Source organism: Sminthopsis crassicaudata, chromosome 4, assembly GCF_048593235.1.
Source record: "Sminthopsis crassicaudata isolate SCR6 chromosome 4, ASM4859323v1, whole genome shotgun sequence".
NCBI lineage: Eukaryota > Metazoa > Chordata > Mammalia > Dasyuromorphia > Dasyuridae > Sminthopsis > Sminthopsis crassicaudata.
The window spans coordinates 277,832,879-277,853,933 of record NC_133620.1 but is presented as its reverse complement, the minus strand read 5'-3'; the positions used below and the strand labels follow the sequence as shown (position 1 = coordinate 277,853,933).

The 21,055-nt window shown below is 38.6% G+C and overlaps 1 protein-coding gene across 1 annotated transcript; it reads left to right on the top strand.

Annotated features, from left to right (window-relative positions):
• The first annotated feature begins 162 nt into the window (after positions 1–162).
• Positions 163–20,773, top strand: TAF8 (TATA-box binding protein associated factor 8). The gene is made up of 8 exons (XM_074310938.1): positions 163–1,236; positions 2,633–2,789; positions 5,621–5,719; positions 6,582–6,644; positions 9,699–9,823; positions 13,054–13,201; positions 14,304–14,446; positions 18,666–20,773. Exons 1-8 carry the CDS (start codon positions 1,192–1,194, stop codon positions 18,807–18,809), a joined length of 924 nt encoding a protein of 307 aa, XP_074167039.1. The 5' UTR covers positions 163–1,191; the 3' UTR covers positions 18,810–20,773.
• Positions 20,774–21,055: the final 282 nt, after the last annotated feature.

The following is a 21,055-nucleotide window of genomic DNA, read 5'->3' as shown; positions in this document are numbered from 1 at the left end:
GCACGGGCAGACTAAGGGCTGCTCCGGTTCCAAGACCGGGGCGCGCGCAGAGCCGAGGGGACCCCGCCTCCCGCTCCCGCTTTCGGGGGGTGGGGTGGGGAGTAGGGGCCCCGCAGTCCCCAGGGCAGTTCAAGCACAGGTGTGGGCGTGAAGGGTGCAGTGCGTCACCCTCCGGCGGGGTTTCAGAGTGCGCTGTAGTGCGCGCGGCGGTGTCCTAGCTCAAAGGGGGCCTATGCCAAAAGACCCGGGTGCGGGAGACGCCTGGCTTCGCTACTTAATTTTGGATCCTGACGCTGCCCTCAGATTGCGATTTCCTCTGGCGGGCGGAACAAGCCCGAAGGCCCTTCCAGCGCAGAATACTCCGGGCTTCGTGCTGCTTACGGTCCCCTCTTAAGTCGATCCTCTGTGGAGGTGGGGACTGTGAAGCCCTAAAACTGGCAGATTTTGTTGCGAAGAAGCGGAGTTCTTGCCGTAGGAACCTCTAGGACGCAGGGCAGAAAGTTTGGGATCCTAAAACGTTTGTCGATTGACGGCTGGAGACGGCCGCGGCTTCAAACAGTGATCTAGAATTTGGCTCTCCCGTCCCCTGGGGCACGGCCCTTCTTGCGGACCTCGGCTTGCAATTCTGCAAAGTGGGGGAGGGCCGAACGTTAGCTGCTAAATGATATCAAAAGTCCCGAAGAAGCGATGGAGTTCATTACCTTGGGTGTTTAACTTTGTGTCTGTATTCAGTGTAATTAGTATCCTCTGATTCTTACGCGCTGAAAAGCACGTTTCCGAGAAGGGGTCCCAGCCTCCGTCAGAATGCCGGGGCCCGTGACACACCGCACACACAGAGGTTAAGAGTTCGGTGCCCTCAAATCCAAGATCTGGGACTCAGCTCGGCGAGACTAAGCAGCAGCAGGGGCTGAATGAACAAAACTCATCTAAGCTCCCTCGTTCGGCCGTCACCTGAGGGCGCGTTTTCCAGGCTTTCCCCGCGAAGCTGTCAAAGCCCGAATGCACTCCTTCCAGTGGAAGGCCACGTGAGCCACGGACTCTAGCCACACCCACCAATACACTCATTTTTGGGAGCTACTGCCGTGAACCCGACTCCCCCACCTCCTTCCCCTCCCTCCACTGCCCCTCCTTCCGCCTCGAACTACAGTTCCCAGGCTGCCCTGCGCACATGCACATTCTCAGGTATTCAAGATGGCTGACACAGCCGCAACTGCCGGAGCCGGTGGCTCAGGAGCGGTAAGAACCAAAGCAGGGGGTATCAAGGGAATGACGGCTTAGTCCCAGGCCTCAGCAAAACGAACTAGCATGAAAATTGGAGGACAGAGATCTCCGGAATAAGTTCCCGTACTGAGTGGCTCCGGCCGGGGCAAAGGCCTCTCCATCTGGCGCACCCCTCCCCCACTTCTCTTAGCCGTAGGCGACCGGAGTTCTCAATTGGCCAGTTCCCAGCAGGAGGCGGGGATTCCGGAGAAAGCCCCTAATTGGCTCAAACTGCTTTCTCTTCTCTCTTTATTGGTCCGATATTTGACCAATCGGAAAACTAGCTGGTGGGGGATTTAAAAGGACTTTTCACTGTGGTTCTTGTTCTAAAAAAGACGTTTTGCTTCCTGGTGCTCTTGGGCCTGTATGAGAGAAAAAGAATTAGTGTTACTCTTGTTTTGCTTCTTCAAGACCGCATTTGGGATTTTCTTGGCAATGATTCTGGGCGTTTGCCATTTCTTTCCTTCAGGCAAACGGTGAAGTGACTTACCCAGAGTCACGGAGCTCCGAAGTGCCTGAAGTCTGAATTGAAATTGAATTGAATCTGGTTTTCTTAACTCTGTCCCGTCAGTCCTGTCTCATTTCCTGATGTCAGAAACCTTTAGTTGTAGAAGGGAACAGAGAGGCAATGACAGCAACCCCCTCCTTTTATAAATGTTTCTCATTGTTTGCTGAGGGAGAGAATCATCAGCCTCCAAGATTCAGCATCTCTGGAACACTCCATAATTATTAAGCTAGTCAGCCAGAAGCAGAATTCTGAATAACAGTTGTTGCATTTTATTTTAATTTTTAAAATTAATTTTATAATTATAAAATTTTTTGACAGTACATATACACTGGTGATTTTTTACATTATCCCTTGCACTCCCTTCTATTCCCAATTTCCCCTCCTTCCCTCCACCCCTCCCCTAGATGGCAGGCAGTCCCATACATATTAAATATGTTATAGTATATCCTAGGTACAGTATATGTGTGCAGAACCAAATTTCTTGTTGCACAGGAAGAATTGGATTCAGAAGGTAAAAAATACCCTGGGAAGAAAAACAAAAAATGCTCACATTTCCCAGCGTTCCTTCTCTGGGTGTAGCTGATTCTGTCCATCATTGATCAATTGGATCTGAGTTAGATCTTCTCTTTGTTGAAGATATCCACTTCCATCAGAATGCATCCTCATACATCATTGTTGAAGTGAATAATGATCTCCTGGTTCTGCTCCAGTTGTTGCATTTTAAAGGGGAGATGCTGATAGGCGTTTATCTTTCCTTTCTGTCTCGGATGGTCAGTTGTATATTTTTGTAGAATGTGCGTGTGATAACATCGTTAATATGTGAATTAAAATCATGCTTCCTTTTTTTCCTTTTAATTCATATAGAGATCGGGAAGCAAGCAGGCCACCACCCCTGCAGACAACTATTACCTGGCACGGAGGCGGACCTTGCAGGTAGTTGTGAGCTCCTTGCTGACAGAGGCTGGGTTTGAGAGTGCTGAGAAAGCATCTGTGGAAACATTAACTGAGATGTTACAAAGCTGTGAGTACAGAGGAATACTTTCTGCTCTATGCAAAGTCTTTGAAAGTTATGTACCTATCTCCCTGAAATTCTTTGTGGTTCAGGTTGGTTTAATTTTTTCAATACCTATGCTGATGGATTATAAGCTGTGGATTTCTTGTATTGATGGAGTTTTCAGATAGGAACTAAGCAATGAACTTTGGTCCAAGGTACTTAGTTTAATTTGGAGGTGCTCAGCAAACGCTTGGTCAACAAGTAATTTGTTTTCTGTAACATAGAAGCTTATGAATTAATTAAGATTTGGTAAATGAATGAACAAATACAACTTTATTAAACAGTTGCTGAATATGGTAAGCATTATGTTAAGCACCAGAGATACAAATATAAAAAATAAGAGTCCCTGCCCTCAAGAATTTGCATTCTCTAATAAAGGAAGATAGGCGGGGTCTTATTAGAAGATGGTGACCAGTTAAGGGAGTCTTGGTCAGGGGAGTTATTAGAATAATGAATTGATCCCTAAGGCACTTTCCAAAAGCTGTGATACTATTGATTACTGTTCCCAGATCAATAAATGGAAAAAGAGGAAGGTGGGGATAAGGAGGATGGGGTATTTGGCATTAACGGGATAATTGGCAAGGTAAAATGTAAAGCATAGCCTAGCTTAGTCTGGTCTGAGACTGGATTTTGTTTTTGATCTTGAAGGGGAGAGGGAGCCAGTTGAGGTTATTGACTAGGGAGGTGACATGGTCACATCTGCACTTTTAGGAAAATTATTTTGGCATTTGAGTGGAGGGTGGATGAGAGGGAGGAGAAACTTGTGGCAATGAGACTCTCTCTTAGACTATCCAGTTATTCTTGTTGTTTGTCCTTTGTTCACAAAGAAGACCATGACTCAGGAAGATGAGGCCGTGGCATGCAAGTGAGTTGGATTTAAATGAGGGAGGGCTGTGCAAGGCAACCTGCTTTAGTTTCTCCTCCAGAGCTATATGGATCAGGGGCCAGATATAGATCAGGCCTGGAGATGGCCCAGGATTCAGTGGGAGACTTTGACCTTTTTGAGCTAAGGTCTTTAGCTGTTGTCAGTTTTATTGAGTTCACACCCATTCAGGGATTGTGGTTAAAGTAGCAATTAAGGCAAAGAATAGTCTCTTTCATCTAGTCAAAAATAAATAAATAAATAAATTGGGGAGAGGAAGACCCTCTGGCCTGAACAGAAATCATTACTTCCCTAATTAATTGAACAAAATAATCCTAGATAAGAATTCAAAGTGTAAAGACCTCTTAAAACTCATTGCTTATTCCTTACTATTAGGAAATTCTATATGTTTGTTTTTTTCAGTGATTATGGTCACAGAATTGACAAAGTCATATCTTCTAAGAGGGGACAAATATCGGAAAGAATGAAGTTAAAGAGAATATTATAATATAACCACATGTTGATGAGCTGTCTCCTGTGGGTTGTAGGTTGGCAAGATTAAAATGTAGAGTGACTTTCTTCACATGTTGTCTTTTTTTTTTTCTATGACATTCTACAACTTGTCTGACTAAATTCATATTATGCTATTAATAATAGCTAACATTCATGTAGAGCTTATTCTGTACCAGGCACTGTGTTAAGTACTTAACAATTATTATCTCATTTGATCCTCACAACCATTCTGGGAGAGAGGCACTATTATTATCCCCATTTTATAGATGAAGAAACTGAGTCAGAGAGACTCAGTTAAGTGGCCTGCCCAGGATCATATAGCTAATAAACTTCTGAGATTAAATTTGAACTCAGGTCTTACTGTATCACCAGTTTGCTACCATGTATTCTGTGCTGTAGCCAAACAATGCCTAGCACAGTGTCTGGCACATAGTAGGCAATTAGCAAATTAGGCAACGTAGCAAATGCTATTTAAGTGAACCACTTATTTTTCTCCCTCCTCTTCTTCTCTACATAGCACTAATTTTCCTGCGTTTGTGTCTTTCCACATATTATTCCTAAGTGTAGAATCTCTTCATACTCTTCCACAAGTTCCTACCTTACTGTTCTTCAAAATCCAGCTCAAACACTATTTTTGTTCATGAAACTGATTAGTCTTTACATTTAGAAATTGTTTTCATCCTTCATATACTGTTTTCTTTTGTACTTGTGCTATACACATGTAGTGTTCAATTTTATACTTTATTATTTATGTAGTTCTCATGTTCCCTAGGAAACTGAACTCTGACAGAAGACACCATGTCTCATTTATCTCAAGCCTGGCACAGTGCATTGTATGTAGAGTATATAATAAATGTTTACTGAATTTCTAGTTAATAGAAAAGAATCAAGTAGATAGTAACTTATCTCCATATATATACACATGTGTATATATATATATATATATATATATATGTACACACACACACACACACACACACCCCTACCTTACATACGGAGATTTCCTTCCAGCAGCCACACTGAGAAAGTTTGTCCACAAATTGAAATCATGGAAGTATTAAAGTATATATTGTACTGGAGTATTAGCTTTAGAGATGTCAAAAGAAGGAGGCCTAGTTCCTGACATCAAAGAGTTTATGGACTCATTGAGTAGCCAGAGACTTGGACAGATGGAATCATTCAAATAATGATATGGTACAATGTGTAAACATTTTTCAGATGAGGAGACTGAGGGGAATTGATTTACTTAGAGTAAGTGTGTGACAGATCTTCACCATAACCCTGCATCCACTTTGTTCTGTTCACTGAGCTTTGTGGAATCATTGGAAGCTTATTCCGTCTCTTGTGAGCACTCAGCATCAGGCAAGAGAATATCAATATTCCTGATATTGAACCATATACTTATATTTATTTATTTTCCTAGACCTTTCAGAAATCGGGAGGAGTGCTAAATCCTATTGTGAGCACACGGCCAGGACACAGCCCACACTCTCAGATATCGTAGTCACGCTTGTTGAGATGGGTGAGTTTCATATTGCATTGTATACATAGGGACTTGATTGGTGAGTTATTCTGTGGGAAGGAAGGATCTTCTAGATCTCCTTTAGTCCCACTAAGGGTTCACAGTTAGGGAATAGCATCCACTGCACTTTGCTTAGAGGAGCAGCTGTCATATATAGAAACTGTGTGACCACTTGTGTAGACAAGTCACACAGGCCTCAACTTACTTATCTATAAAATGAGAGTACCTGAACTGGCTTTATTTTAGCACTTTGTAGACAGCTGAGTTCCAATTGAGACAACCAGGTAGTACAGTGGATAATAGGCCTGGAGTTAGGAAGGCATATCTTACTGAGTTCAAAATTGCCTCAGGCACTTACTAGTTGTGTGATCCTGGAAAAGTCATTTTATCCTGTTTACCTCAATTTCCTCATCTGTAACATGAGCTGGAGAAGGTAATGGCAGAGTACTCCAGACTTCGCTGAATGGGATTATAAAGAATCAGACACAACTGGAAAATGACTGACCAGCAACAGGTCCTATTTAGTGGAAATAATGAATAAAGCAAAGCATGAAAAAAATTAGTACCAGCCCAGTGGAAAATATGTAGTGCCTATCAGACACATATAAATGTGAGCAGCTATTATTGTCACATTTCTTTGTAGCCATCCAGATTTGTCATGAATTGGCACCTCTGGATAAGTTTGAGTGCCATTATCCCCCTATGGTAATAGTGGGAACTTTTACCTTTAATTTTAGAGTTTCTGCCAAGTAACAGCATTGTTGATGTGTTTCTAGGATAAGATACTCCAGACAGATTCTTTTGCCTTCCTGATGATAATTTCTGGAGGTCTGTACAGTGATTTTGTTTTTCTTTCCTTTAGGTTTCAATGTGGAAACTCTCCCTGCATATGCTAAACGGTCCCAGAGGATGGTCATCACAGCACGTAGGTTGTTCTTAGATGTAGACTGGGTTTATTGTGAGTTTTTTCTTTTTTGAAAGGATTGTCTAGAATGTAGGCAAAAAGGATCATTATGTGAAATTGTAGTTATCAGAAGGGGAAACTGACTCTGAATTGAACTAACAGTACAAGAAGAGCCACCCAAAAGTACTGTTCGTGTTCTTGCCCAGGGGAAGAATATAGCAGCCTGACCATCTAGAAGTGGTTGGCTTGATTTGGCATGAGGCAAAGGGAATCGATTGCATTTTTTTTCATACTCTCTAGAAACATGCTACCAAATCCTTCACTCCTGAGGAAGCAATGAAAGTGATCCTTGCCAGTCACTTCCTGTAAAATGAGTCAGTGAACCAGAAAGGGTCTGGTTCACTTTCTGTCTATTGCTTAGGGGCCTAGAAGGTGAGAGGCCCTGTAGCAGCTTCTCCAGCTTGCCTTTTTCTTAGTACAGCTGTGTTACTACAGTACCACTTAGGGAGAGTTGGGGGTGGGTGGGGAGAAGGCAGCTCTGAGAATGGTTGGCAGGAATTCCATACACCTCCAGTTACTGAGTGCTTAGGCCAAACCTCTCAGAGTTCTTACTTGTCTATATTAAACATAAGTTATAATTGATACAAATTCTTTTTGACATTAGACACTTTCTATATATACCCTTACCTACCTACAAAGTATCTTTCTTGAAGAAGGTGTTAAATAGGTAACCAGATTTTTAAAAACTATCAGACTACAAGTTTCCGAGAAGGTGCTGGCTTCCATTACATAGAGCATGGGTTCTTAATATTTTTGGTATCATGGACCCCTTTGGCAGTCTGATGAGACATGTGGACCCCTTCTCAGAAAAATGTTTTTAATACTGAAGGAAGAGGTTAGTGAAAATAAGGATGTAATTTTGTTTCATATCTGAATTCATAGACCTCTTCCCCCAAAATCTTTTCACAGACCATCTTAGGGGTCTGTGGATACTTGGTAAAGATCTTCTAATATATAGGGAGTTTCCATTTAGGGAAATTATATGTTCAATTCTTACCTAATTTTTTCTTAGCCCTTTATCACAAAATTTTAAAAGAAATGTTTAAAATGAATATAAGAAATTTTTACTTTTAAAATTTTATCTTTTTTTTAGTTTTGTTTATTTTTATTTTAATTTTTAAAAATTTATTTTATTTGAAAAAACAGCAAGAAAAAAAGAAAAACAGAAAAGGAATACAAAACAAAACAAAGAAAAGCAAAAGAAAACATGTCATGTGCCCAGCAGAACATCAGAGAGGATTCAAAATATATAACAACAAATTACCAGATCAATAAAGTATATATATTTGTAGAAGAAATTATATATATATTTTTCTTTACTTCCTTGTAAATTGTTCTTTGGTTCTCTGCCGAACACCTTATGTACTTTATTCTTTTTTCCCCCAAGCAAGTACAGTCAAGTGTGTGTATACACACACACACACACACACACACCTCCCCCCCATATATACATACATTTCTTTTCTATCCTTGCTGAGTCTTTAATTAAATTCTGGTCTATAACTTGCTTGCTATTACTTAACCTTCCCCTGTTCCCCACAAGAATCCTTCCCTTGTCTTTTTCCCTAATCTTTGCTTCCCCATCTGCCCATTCCTCCTCTCCCACCTTTTTTTTTTTTTTTTTTTTTTTGCCGAGGCAGTTGGAGTTAAGTGGCTTGCCCAGCTTAGGGATTTGCCATAGCTAGGAATATTAAATATCTGAGCTCAGATTTGAACTCAGGCCTTCCTGACTTCAGGGTTGGTGCTCTATCCATTGTACCACCTAGCTGCCCCTTTGCCTTATTTCTATAGATTTTAGAGGATGTTATACCTATTGAACCCATTCCTGATATGAATACGTTTTCAGAACTACGAGCCTGCATCATTCCTCTAACTCTTATATTCTTCCTCTGCATCTCATTTGTATGACATGATTACTATTTTTACCTTAACTCTGCCAATCTTTCTTTGAGTTACTTCATTGTTGAAGTGAATCTTAAACATATAGAATATATTAATTAAAAAATAAACATTTGTCCACATTTAAATAGTTTGTCCATGTTAAGTTTCTGAAAATTGATCTTTGATATTGGCTCTTATATGTTAAATTTTCTATTAAGTTTGGGTTTGTTTGATTAAAAAATCCTGAAAATCTGCAAACTATAAAAGGAAAAAATTTGTTGAATGTCCAATTTTTCTCATTCAAAATTAGAGATAATTTTGCTGGATATGATATTTTTGGCTGCAGGCCTAGTTCTTTTGATTGTCAGTAGATATGATCCAAGGAGCTGATAAGTCTTGTACAATTCTAATTGTAGCTCCAGAATATTTGAATTGGTTTTTTTTGGTTGTTGTTTCTTGCAAAATTTTCTCTTTGATCTGGGGGTTTTGAAATTTGACAATAATATTCCTGTATGTTTTCCACAAAGGATCTCTTTGAGGTTGTGATAGGTGAATTTTTTCTGTTTCTACTCTCTCCTCATGTTGTATCACTCTAGGACCATTTTCTTGGATTATTTCTTGTATTATTGCATCAAAGTTCTTTTTTTGGTCACAATTTTCTGGCAGTCCAATAAATCTTATATTTTATCTTCTTGTTCTATTCTCTAGATCTGTTTTTCATTATGAGATGTTTCACATTCTGTTCTATTTCTCATTCTTTATAATCTGTTTTGTTATTTCTTGGTCTCTCATAGCTTCACTAGCTTCCTCTTGTCCAACTCTAATTCTCTAAGTCTTGATTTTTCACCAGTCTATGTTTGCCCTAAAGTACAAATTTATTCTATTTATGGGGCAAATCTGAAGAGCTTGAAATTTCAACCCACTCCACCATTTTCCCAGAATCTTCTATGACTATAATAATTTTAAAAATTAAGTTTTTGCCAGTTTTTCAGGCAATCAAAAGTTGTTTAGTTGTATTTCTGCAATCTACCCATTGTTTTAAAAGCAAGGTTTTATCCTAAGAGGGAAATACTTTGGGTAACTGGAATTCAACAAAAAGAGCAGTCAGTGAATGAGTTTGTAATTCTATTGCAGCACCAGTCACCAATCAGCCTGTGACTCCCAAAGCCCTGACTGCTGGACAGAACAAGTCTCACCCACCTCATATTCCTAGCCATTTTCCTGAATTCCCTGATCCCCACACTTACATCAAAACACCGGTAAGTAAGTTGATCTTGATAGCCTCTTAAGCAATAGGTCCATTTCTGGTCACTTGTAACCCCCAGTTTACAAATAGGTTATCTTTCAAATAATTGGTTTATAAATTAGGTTATTAATGGAACTCACAGTGCATTTGCCTATGAAATAATATTTTTAAATCATGATTAAATTGCAAATCTAGTCCACAGATATGCATTGAAACTCTATATAATTGAAAAAAAGTATTAGCAGGAGCCCTGACTCCTTTTTTCTCTTGATTGTTGGGAAACAGGAAAGAGTCTGAGTGGATGGGGCAGGTAAATTGAGAGTCTGTGTATCTAACTTTCTGATGAAGATAGATATATCTTTGTGTTCATGTGTGTGTGTTTTATTTATACATATTGATATGTGTATATATCTATAACTATAAAAGGAAAAAATACTAGGTTATACATCCATTGAGCTATGCTCATTTGATAAATGTCCTCTCTGTGTGTCTTCACTCTTGAAATTTGGTTTTGTACTAATTGGAAATTTTATTTTCCCTTGGAATATGTTGTAGTAAACATTCCTATAGAGGACTATTTATCTCTGGAGATTATTTGCTACTCTTTTTTTTTTTTTTTTTTTTTTTTAAATTTAGAATTTTTTTTCCACAGTATATATGCATGAGTAATTTTTTTTATATAATATTATCCCTTGTATTCATTTTTCCAAATTATCCCCCCCTCCGTCTACTCCCTCCCCTTGATGACAGGCAATCCCATACATTTTACATGTGTTACAATATAACCTAGATACAATATATGTGTGTAAATACCATTTTCTTATTGCACATTAAGTATCGGATTCCGAAGGTATAAGTAACCTGGGTAGATAGACAGTAGTGCTAACAATTTACATTCACTTCCCAGTATTCCTTCTCTGGGTGTAGTTATTTCTGTCCATCATTGATCAACTGGAAGTGAGTTGGATCTTCTTTATGTTGAAGATTTCCACTTCCATCAGAATACATCTTCATACAACATTGAAGTGTACAGAGATCTTCTGATTCTATTCATTTCACTCAGCATCAGTTGATGTAAGTCTCTCCAAGCCTCTCTGTATTCATCCTGCTGGTCATTTCTTACAGAGCAATAATATTCCATAACCTTCATATACCATAATTTACCCAACCATTCTCCAATTGATGGACATCCATTCATCTTCCAGTTTCTAGCTACAACAAAAAGAGCTGCCACAAACATTTTGGCACATACAGGTCCCTTTCCGCTTTTTAGTATTTCTTTGGGATATAAGCCCAATAACAGCAATGCTGGGTCAAAGGGTATGCACAGTTTGATAACTTTTTGGGCATAGTTCCAAATTGCTTTTCAGAATGGCTGGATTCTTTCACAACTCCACCAACAATGCACCAGTATCCCAGTTTTCCCACATCCCCTCCAACATTCATCATTATTTGTTCCTGTCATCTTATTTGCTACTTCTTTTTAATGATAGTTGTTGGAATTAATATAAATCTGTGGTCTCTGTTTTGATCATGTATTTCTAGTAATAAAACATTTTTGAGCATGCACACTCCCATTATGTGTATGTTTGCTTATTTATAAATTTTGTGTTTGTAACCCTACTAGGTTGTGCATCAGAAAGTGCTTGGTTCTATTAACTGCCTCCTTCCTTCTAAAAGGGAATGGAGTTCAATCTCCTTAAGGCTTCATCTCCTTCCTTTCTCTTTGGAGGCTAGAAATTTAAGTGGTGATAGTCTATTAAGAAGCTAGTTTACTTTTAACCTGAAACAATATCATGGCTTTCAGGCTTTCAAGGTCACTTTCTCATCTCTTTTATAGAGTTGTTTTACTCAAACAAAAAGTTAATAGTACAATCAGCAATTCAGAGTACCCAGTTAGGAGAATCATGTATATTATAAAGCTTAAACAAAATAGAAATTTTAATAAATTGAGATAAAGATGACTTAGTAAACTAAAAAAAGCTTATTGGATAAAGGCATATGTTCATCAGATTTGTAGATAACATGAAGCTAAACCTGTGCATACAGACTCAGTATTTAAAAGGATCTTGACAATGTGGAGCCTTGGGTTGAATCTAATTAGATATGAAATTTTCAGTAGGGATCAATATAAAGTCTTGCTCTTGGGTACAAAAAAATCAACTCTGCAAATACAAGATGAAGGGAAAGATATATGTGACATATCTGAGAGTTTTTGTAGATTCTTAAGTTCAGTGAGCCACAATGTGATATGGTAGCCCCAAAGAGCTGATGCAATCTCAAGTTGCAATGGAAAGAATAGAACATCTTACATAGGGGGAGTTGAGGACCCAGTCTTTCTTAATGAATATTGTGTCCATTCTTGGGCACTCAAGTTTAAGAAGGATATTGGTAAACTGGAGCATGTCCAGAGGAGGATAGCTAGCATGGTGAAGGGCCTGAAGTCCATGACTTGTGAGAATCAGTTGAAGGAGTTGGGAAAGAGAAGCCTTAGGGGACATGGTAGCTGTATTAGAATTGCAAGAATTAAAAAACCAGTTCTGAGAAATGGGTACAAAGAGGCTAGTTTAAGCCCATTCTTAGGAAATACTTCCTAATGTAATAGAGCTGGCCAGTAATACAATGGACTTTATTGAAAGGACCTGGGATTCCCCTTCTTGGCAGTCTTCACTTTTGGTATCATATGGAGTAGAGGGCTGCTGAAGTCCTTTCCAATTCTCAGATTTTGTGTTTCTGTGACTAATATTGATCCTATATTTCATTATAAATCCTCTAGAATCATGGTTGGTCACTGAGTTGATTAGAGTTCTTAAGTTATTCATAGTTGTTTATATAATCTCATTGTTTGTACAATTTTGTACATTTTGTAATGTTCTGCTCATTTTACTCTGCATCATACAAATATTCCCGGTTTTCTCTGAAATTATCTCTTTGTCATTTCTTATAGCAGAGTAAAATTCGATTGCATTTATGTACATTTTGTCCAATTGATAAATACCCCTTTTATTTTTAATTTTTGCATGGCTTCTCCTTTGGAGACCACTGGCATAGATTATGGACCAGCATTTTTTTTGTGTAATGAAAGAGATGGATCTTTACCCTCAACTGTTCCTAGTAGCCCTGATTAACAGCAACAAAATTTGTCTGAAGGCGGGAAGGAACACAGATGGAAAAGCGTAGGGACACAGTAGAGCAAAATGAATTTTTTTTATGCTCTAACATCCTTTCCTCTTCTTTCTTTAGACATACCGTGAACTTGTGTCAGATTACCAGGTCCTTCGGGAAAAGGCTGCATCACAGAGGCGTGATGTGGAACGGGCACTTACTCGTTTTATGGCCAAGACAGGCGAGACACAGAGTCTTTTCAAAGATGATGTCAGCACATTTCCATGTGAGAATCACTCTCCTGAATGGCCTGTGTTTTCTTGCCATCTGGGAATGGGACTGAGGATGCCATTTTTTCTTCCCTCTAGATCTGAGCAGGAAGAAATGAATAATCTTTTGCCTTTTTTTTTTTTTTTTCATAAATAATTTTTTTATCTTATTTTTTTGCCTCAGAATAATCTAAGACCCCTGGATTTCTCTTTTTTAGTTCTTCACACAACCTTCAGCAGAACTGGAAATGTGTTTTATATAGTTCACTTCTGATGAAGGAAAGGAGGGAAGAGGGCTGGCATGATATCATTCTTGAACCTTGTGGATTATAGGGACACTAAAGTTACCTTAGAGGTTTTCTAATATTGTGTGGGGTGGAGGAATGGAGAGAGACAGACAGACTGACTGAATAGGGAATTAAGAACCTAGTTTTCATTCTATGTAAGCTTGAGCAAACTTTCCCTTATTAGGCATTAGTTTTCTCACCAAGAAAATGAGGAGATTGGAGTAGATATTTCATAGGTCCCTTTGATCTCTGACATTTTATGATTTTATTTATGCTTATTTTAATAAATAATTGCTAGCATTTGTATAGTGATTTAAAGTTTGTAAAGTTATCTCATTTGATCCTTACAACAACCCTGAGAAATAGGTGCTATTATTCATATTTTATAGATAAGGAAACTGAGGCAGGCAGCAGTTAAGTAACTTCTCAGGGTCACACAGCTAGTAAAAGTCCAAGGCAGGATTTGAATAGAAGACTTCCTTGATTCTAAATCCCATGTTTTATACCATTTTAAGTGTATATATTTTTAAAGTTTTTTCCCTTCAGTACCTCTCGATACTTATTTGGTGCTTGAAAATTTTCAAATCCCATATCCTTGAAGCTTTCTGTACTACTGAGTAGCAGCAAGGCTGAATATCAGGTAATGGAGGGAGATTTCTTAATTCCAGATTCTGTGACTATTGAGTGTTATCAATTTATACTTCCCCTTATCCATCAGCAGAAAGGCTATCCTAGTGATTCATCTAAAAAATAATTAGTTCATTTTCTTGCAAAGTTCTATGCTAACATCAATGACTCCCCAAAATACCTTAATATCTCATTCCTTCTTTAGTGATTGCTGCCCGGCCATTTACCATTCCCTACCTGACCGCCCTTCTGCCCTCTGAATTGGAGATGCAGCAGATGGAAGAGACAGATTCTTCTGAACAGGATGAACAGACAGACACAGAGAACCTTCCTCTCCACATCAGTACGGTATGTTGCCTTCAGCAGAGCTTACCCTTTCCCATTCTGCAGGCTCATTGCTCCTTAGGCAGCCTGCCAAGCTCTTCCCACAAGGTTAGCTGGGTTGTCAGATTTAGTTTGGTCATCTGATTGACCTTAGGATATTCGCAGCTCAGAACTCGGCCTTTTCCAATCCTTCAGTAGGAATATGCCACCAGGCCCACTTTGTGGTGGGCTCCCCCCAATCATCACATGGGATAGAGAATCATTTCCAGTGATCTTGTTGGGTGACTGGCAGGGTATATGTAATATATCTGGTGAAATGATGCTTGGCTTTGATGCCTCAGACTTTGTGGAATAAGAAATGGAACACTATATTTAGAATCCGAGAAATTGGGATTAAATCTTGGTTCTGTTATATTACCTTGACCTTAGCTATATCATTTTGTTCTCTTTGAGTCTCAGTTTCCTTATCTGTGAAATATAAAAAATCTGAGATTGGATAACTATCTCATAAAATTCTCCCCTGATTGTCCATCTAGAGCTGTGGTAACAATGCTGCTGATAATGGGACACAGGACCACACCAATGACATCCCACATTCTTCACAAAAAACCATTTTATCTGACTCATTTCTTTTAGATTCAACTAAATTCCTTTCAAAATTCTGACCTGAAAGCCTGTGATTTAGAGCAAATAATTCTCCTTAACTTCCATATTTTAAATACAGTAAATTAATTATCGGGCAAAAAAAGATTATTAAAAGGTAATTTAAAAGTTGTAATATAAATACCATATAATTTAAATATCAATGTCTCTCTCCCTTCAGTTGTCAACATTGTTCAGGCTTACTTCTCTCAGTCAGACACTTAATTTCCTTCATAGCTTCCCCCTGAGGCTTTCCTACCTACCTGCCTTCTCAGAGAGAAGACACTGTCTAAGGGAATAGATGAGATTGTTAAGAAAAAATGATGCTCTTATCTAATGGGAGAGCTCAAAAAAGAAGTGAAATTTCCAGGAGAATCATGTGAAAGAGGAGAAAAAAGAGATACTGTCCTCCCATCACTCTACACCTTCCTCCTTTTTCTTTTGCTTAGCTTGCTAACACATAGTAGTGCTGACGCTGCACAGTAGCAGTGATTCTAACCTTGCTCCATGAAATCTCAGAGTGTCTCTAATTATCTTAAGGGCTGTTGTGAAATCTTTAGATTATTTACAAATTAAAATCAAATGTTAAATTACAATTTTCAGAATAATTGTATGGCTTTATTGCTAAGCTTTTTTTTTTTCTTCTCTCCTTTCTCTCTTCCCTCCCCCTCATCACCCCACATTAGCTATATAAAAGGCCCAAAGTTCTTCGAATTGGGTCTATTGTGATCTTTGAACTAGGATCTGAACCTCACAGTGGTGCTTTACAAATTGGCCTGGGGACCTCTTTGCAGCCCCTGTTTCTTGTTGCCTATTTTTCTATTTGTTATTGTCTCCAGACAACTTTCCCTGGAGATTTGTTTGGCCTAAGCCACGCCACCTTAGACTATGCTCTGTGTGGAGCTGTTTGTTCCTCTTGCTCTACTTGGTTCTACTTCCTTCACCATCCTCTGTCCTTGGGTTTGTCTGTTTTGACAGCAGACTATCTGGATTGCCACATGGTAAATCTTTTGCCTGAAGGCAAAAGAGGAATTTATATCTAACACCTTGTTCCCTTAGATTTCATTGTCTGGTTGGTATTTTGTAGTATGTTCTTTAAAAAATATATATTTTTATTATGAATTTAATAGCCATTAACAAGTATAATATTCTGAAAACATAAGAGTACTGTTTATTTTTTAAAGTGTATTGAATTTAACAAGGTAGTAACAACATTGCCTTGTGGATAAGCCTTTCTTCTAAACTATTCTAGCCATATGAAAAGATGCTCCAAGTCATTATTAATCAGAGAAAGGCAAATTAAGACAATTCTGAAATACCACTGCACACCTGTCAGATTGGCTAGGATAACAGGAAGAGATAATGCTGAATTATCTTTTGTAGGGGATGTGGGAAAACTGGTACATTGTTGGTGGAACTGTGAACAAATCCAACCATTCTGGAGAACAATTTGGAACTATGCTCAAAAAGTTATCAAACTGTGCATTTCCTTTGATCCAGCAGTAGTACTACTGGGTTTATATCCCAAAGAGATCTTAAAGAAGGGAAAAGGACCCACATGTGTAAGAATGTTTGTGGCAACCCTCTTTGTAGTGGCCAGAAACTGGAAACAGAGTGGATGCCCATCAGTTGGGGAATGGCTGAATAAATTGTGGTATATGAATATTATGGAATGTTACACCCCTAAGGACTACTCTAACCTGGTAGCTTCCCTTAGAGCTACTCTTAATGCCCATCCGTCAACGGCACAGCTAGGCCACACTTATCCATCTTCAGGCACCAATCCAGATCCCATAGAGACAGACCACCATTAGGTAGGGGTAAAGCAAAAGAGAACTTTATTCTGAGATAGCACATATTTATACCCCACTGATGATATGGGGGAAGGGGGAAGTCCTCTAGGAACCTGGCATAATGGGATTGGCCCAAGAAGAAGGAGGGAGGCGTGCTGGGCTTTGAGAGCACTAAGGAGGGAGGCGTGGTACCTGGAATCAGACACCACCTCATGGGGCTGTGTCCCACCTCCACATAGGACTCGCCTGTGCCTCAGAACCTCTCATCCCTCAGGTCCTCCCACATGCCTTGAACTGTATTCCTTGCTTCTAGAGGCTTTTTAACCCTTACAATGGAATATTATTGTTTTGTAAGAAATGACCAGCAGGATGATTTCAGAAAGGCCTAGAGAGACTTACATGAACTGATGCTGAGTGAAATGAGCAGGACCAGGAGATCATTATATACTTCAACAATAATAATATGATGATCAATTCTGATGGACGTGGCCCTCTTCAACAATGAGATGAACCAAATTAGTTCCGATAGAGCAGTAATGAATTAAAACAGATACACCCAGTAAAAGAACTCTGGAAGATGACTATGAACCACTACATAGAATTCCAATCCCTCTATTTTTGTCTGCCTGCATTTTGGATTTCCTTCACAGGCTAATTGTACACTATTTCAAAGTCCGATTATTTTTGTACAGCAAAATAACTATGGACATGTATACATATATTGTATTTAACATATACTTTAACATATTTTACATGAATTGGTCAAACTGGCATCTGGGGGCGGGGGTAGGGAGAAGGAGGGGAAAAATTGGAACAAAAGATTTTGCAATTGTCAATGCTGATAAATTACCCATGCATATATCTTGTAAATAAAAAATTTTAATAAATAAAAAATTCAACAGGAAAAAATTAAGGGATAGAGGCCCTTCCAGGTGGAGCAGAAGCACAGGAAGTATGCCTTCAGACACACTTCTGGTAGAGAGCTCAGGTCAGTTAGAATATAATGTTGAAGAGTGGAATTAATGTGGTATGAATTTAGAAAGGCTGGTTAGAACCAGATTATGAAGACCTTGAATGTTAGTTAAGGAGTTTGGCCTTTATTAGGTAGGTAGTAGGGAATCATAAAACATCTTTTGAATAATGGGAGTAACATTATTAGAGTTGTGATTAATGTAGTAGAAATATGTAGAATGAATTTCATGTGAGAAAGACTAGAAGCAGGCATACCTGTATTGATTGAGGTGATTGTAATAGTTATGGTAAAATGTCATGAGCATTTGAACCAAAGTGGTGACTATGAGAGAATGGTTAGGAGTGGGTGATTCTGAAAGATATTTCAGTGATAAAATTGGACTTGACTATTGCTTTCTATGGAGGAAGAGAGAAGAGCCAAAGCTGATTCTTAAATTATGATACTCTCTCCCTTAGTCTTGTTGAATAGCCAAGTTTATCTCGCCCTTGTCTAAGTCTCTCTCTTCCTTAAGTAGCCTGCATTTCCTACAGCCCTTGTTGCTTCTTGTCCATCCTTGTGAATTCAGTGCTACTTTTATTAGTTATTCAAGCAGTTTTCCATCTCTAATCCCACTAACCAATAATAACTTGAAATCTTTTTTCATCCAGTAGAGAAATAGTAGTATGGGAATGGTGGAAAAATAGGATTCTGTTCCTCTGACAACTGAATTTCTAATCACATAATGAAAATGATACTAACATTTCTTATTTGAGAATTTGATTTTCAGAGAATCTCTATTCTCTGTTTCTAGCTAGAATTGCCTTCTATGTTAATGGTGTTGTTCTTTGTTTTACAGGATGAATCTGGAGCAGAAAAAGAGAATGCCTCTGTTCTACAGCAGAACACTTCCTTGTCGGGGAGCCGGACTGGGGAGGAGAATCTTATCGATAACCCTTATCTACGACCTGTAAAGAAACCCAAGATCCGTAGGAAGAAATGAATTAAGAATGAGGACATTCCATTCTGAATTTGTCTTCTCTGCCTTCTTGAAAGCAGGGAAGAAATGAGTTATTCACCATTAAGCTTAGGTCTAGAAAGAGTCTCCCTCAGCTTAGCAGACATTTTCCTTGTCTCTTTCTTTCTGAATTTCCACTTTCCCACATTGAGGTATCTTAAAATGAAGCTATCTCAACTTTTTGAAATTGGATGACATTATTTTAGCTGTGGGATTAACCCTTCCTCCAATAGAAATAACCTCTACAATGCATTTGGCCAGAAGTCTCCCATGGCCTTTTGGGTCACCTAGAACTTCTCTTCTGGTTCCTCTTTTTGGATGAAAAAAAAAAAAAAAAAAAAAAACCTCAGTTGCAAAGGGATGCATATGTCCATTCCCATTCCATTTCAAGATCCCCAGGAAGGAGAGGGCTGGTTGGCCAAACTGGATTTCAATTGTTAAGTGTTTGGCTTCCGAGAAACAAGTTTTTAATAATGATGTCCCACGCAGTCTGTATTGTGGGACACAAGGAGATGTAATGATTTCATTTTTTATTCCAGTTAAAACTACTAGGAAACTGTATTCCAGACAACACTTTTATTGATCACCAGCACTTCTGGCCCTGGCCTCAAGGAAAGAGCTTCATTCTATGGCCTGTGAAAGACTGAGAAGCCCTGGCTGAAGAGGAAGCTCAGTGGGTTGCTGGTTGAATTGCTTTTCTGCTTTGAACCTTAGCACACTCAATGAGCCTTTGCCTTTTTTTCCTGGACAGAAGGTGAAGCCTTGTTTCTTTCCTCTGTAATCTCTGTCTCCTGAACAGGAGATAACTTCTGAGGAAGCTATGACTAGAATATTCCAGATTCTTCCTTTTCTCTTGGCCGAAAACAGGTTCTTAAAGAAAATTCTGTGTAAGCTGCTAAATATACTTTTGGCTGGACATTAATACAGAGAATTTTTTTTTTAATGCCAACTGAAAACTACTGGATAGTCACATATATTTTAAATGAAAGAGAAATAAGGAGTCTCCTGTGGTATTTTGCTTGAAATCCTTTTGAAGAGACAGTCTGATACCATAATAATTTTATTCTCTCCTTCCCTTTCTCTTTTTTATTAGCTACACTTCCTTTCCCTAATAACTAAAACTTCTGGGCCTGATAGTGCTGCCCATAAATTTCCTGAACAGCTATTTTGATGGAGAGATTCTTTCTTAAGAAAAGAGAGCTGTTTGTAATTGAAGAGAAGTCTGCTAATCAGAGTGTCTTGGGAGAAAAAATTTTATATTCTGACCCCAGCTTTTCAGGGTCGTCTATAGTTAGCTAAAGTTGCAATATCTCATTGAGAACAATTGAAAATTATTTTCACAGACCTATAGGCTTTGTGAATCTTGAGTTGTTTTCAACCCTTAGAGATGAGCAATGTGGTGAGTATAGAGAAAGTTTGCATTTTGGAAGTGAGCCCTGAAGAAGATGATGGGACAGAAACATTTACAGACCTTGTTTGTAGCTAGCTCCTCCCAAGACCGCTGACTGCAGTTTTACTACTGTACTTGCACATCTTTAATGCCAAAAAAGCATTTACCAACACCTACTTAGAGGAGGTACTTGTTAAATGGAGCTTCATGTTACTTCTGCTAAGAGACCTGAGCCATTATTGCTGAAATACCATGTTCAGAGCTTTGCTGAGCAAAATGGGTCCATGTGAGAGAATTTGGGGATGGGCCATTTTCATATCACCCCTGACAGAAGGCTTGTTCATGTATCATGTTGATCCTGACTTTTTGCTGTTATGTAAAAACTGTATATACACCCAGATACTTATTTGCAAGTTTTTAATTTTAATAATTTGGATGAGGTTTTTTTTTTTTTGAAGAAAAAAATATGGCCAAAGCCAAATGAAAATTGTTGTTTATGTATGTGCATAATAAAAATCTGTGATGTAGATAGAATGGAATCACAGGGTTATAGCTTTGACTTACTGTCAGGAATTATTGTATTGACTATGTTTGTGTGCTGTAGCTCAAAATCCTCTTTTCCACTATCCTCTTCTCTCTTCTCCCCAATGCTTTTTAATTAGTCTCCTTAGGTTTTTCTCTTTTCCCTGTATTATTTAATGTATGTCATCTTTATGTCAGAATGATTTAGCCATTTGGACAAATTCAGTAAGTTTAATTCCTTTGCAGACTAGACACTATAAATCTCTCAGTACCCTAACAATTTAGTACCATGATATATTAAGTGATTTTTTATTCGAAT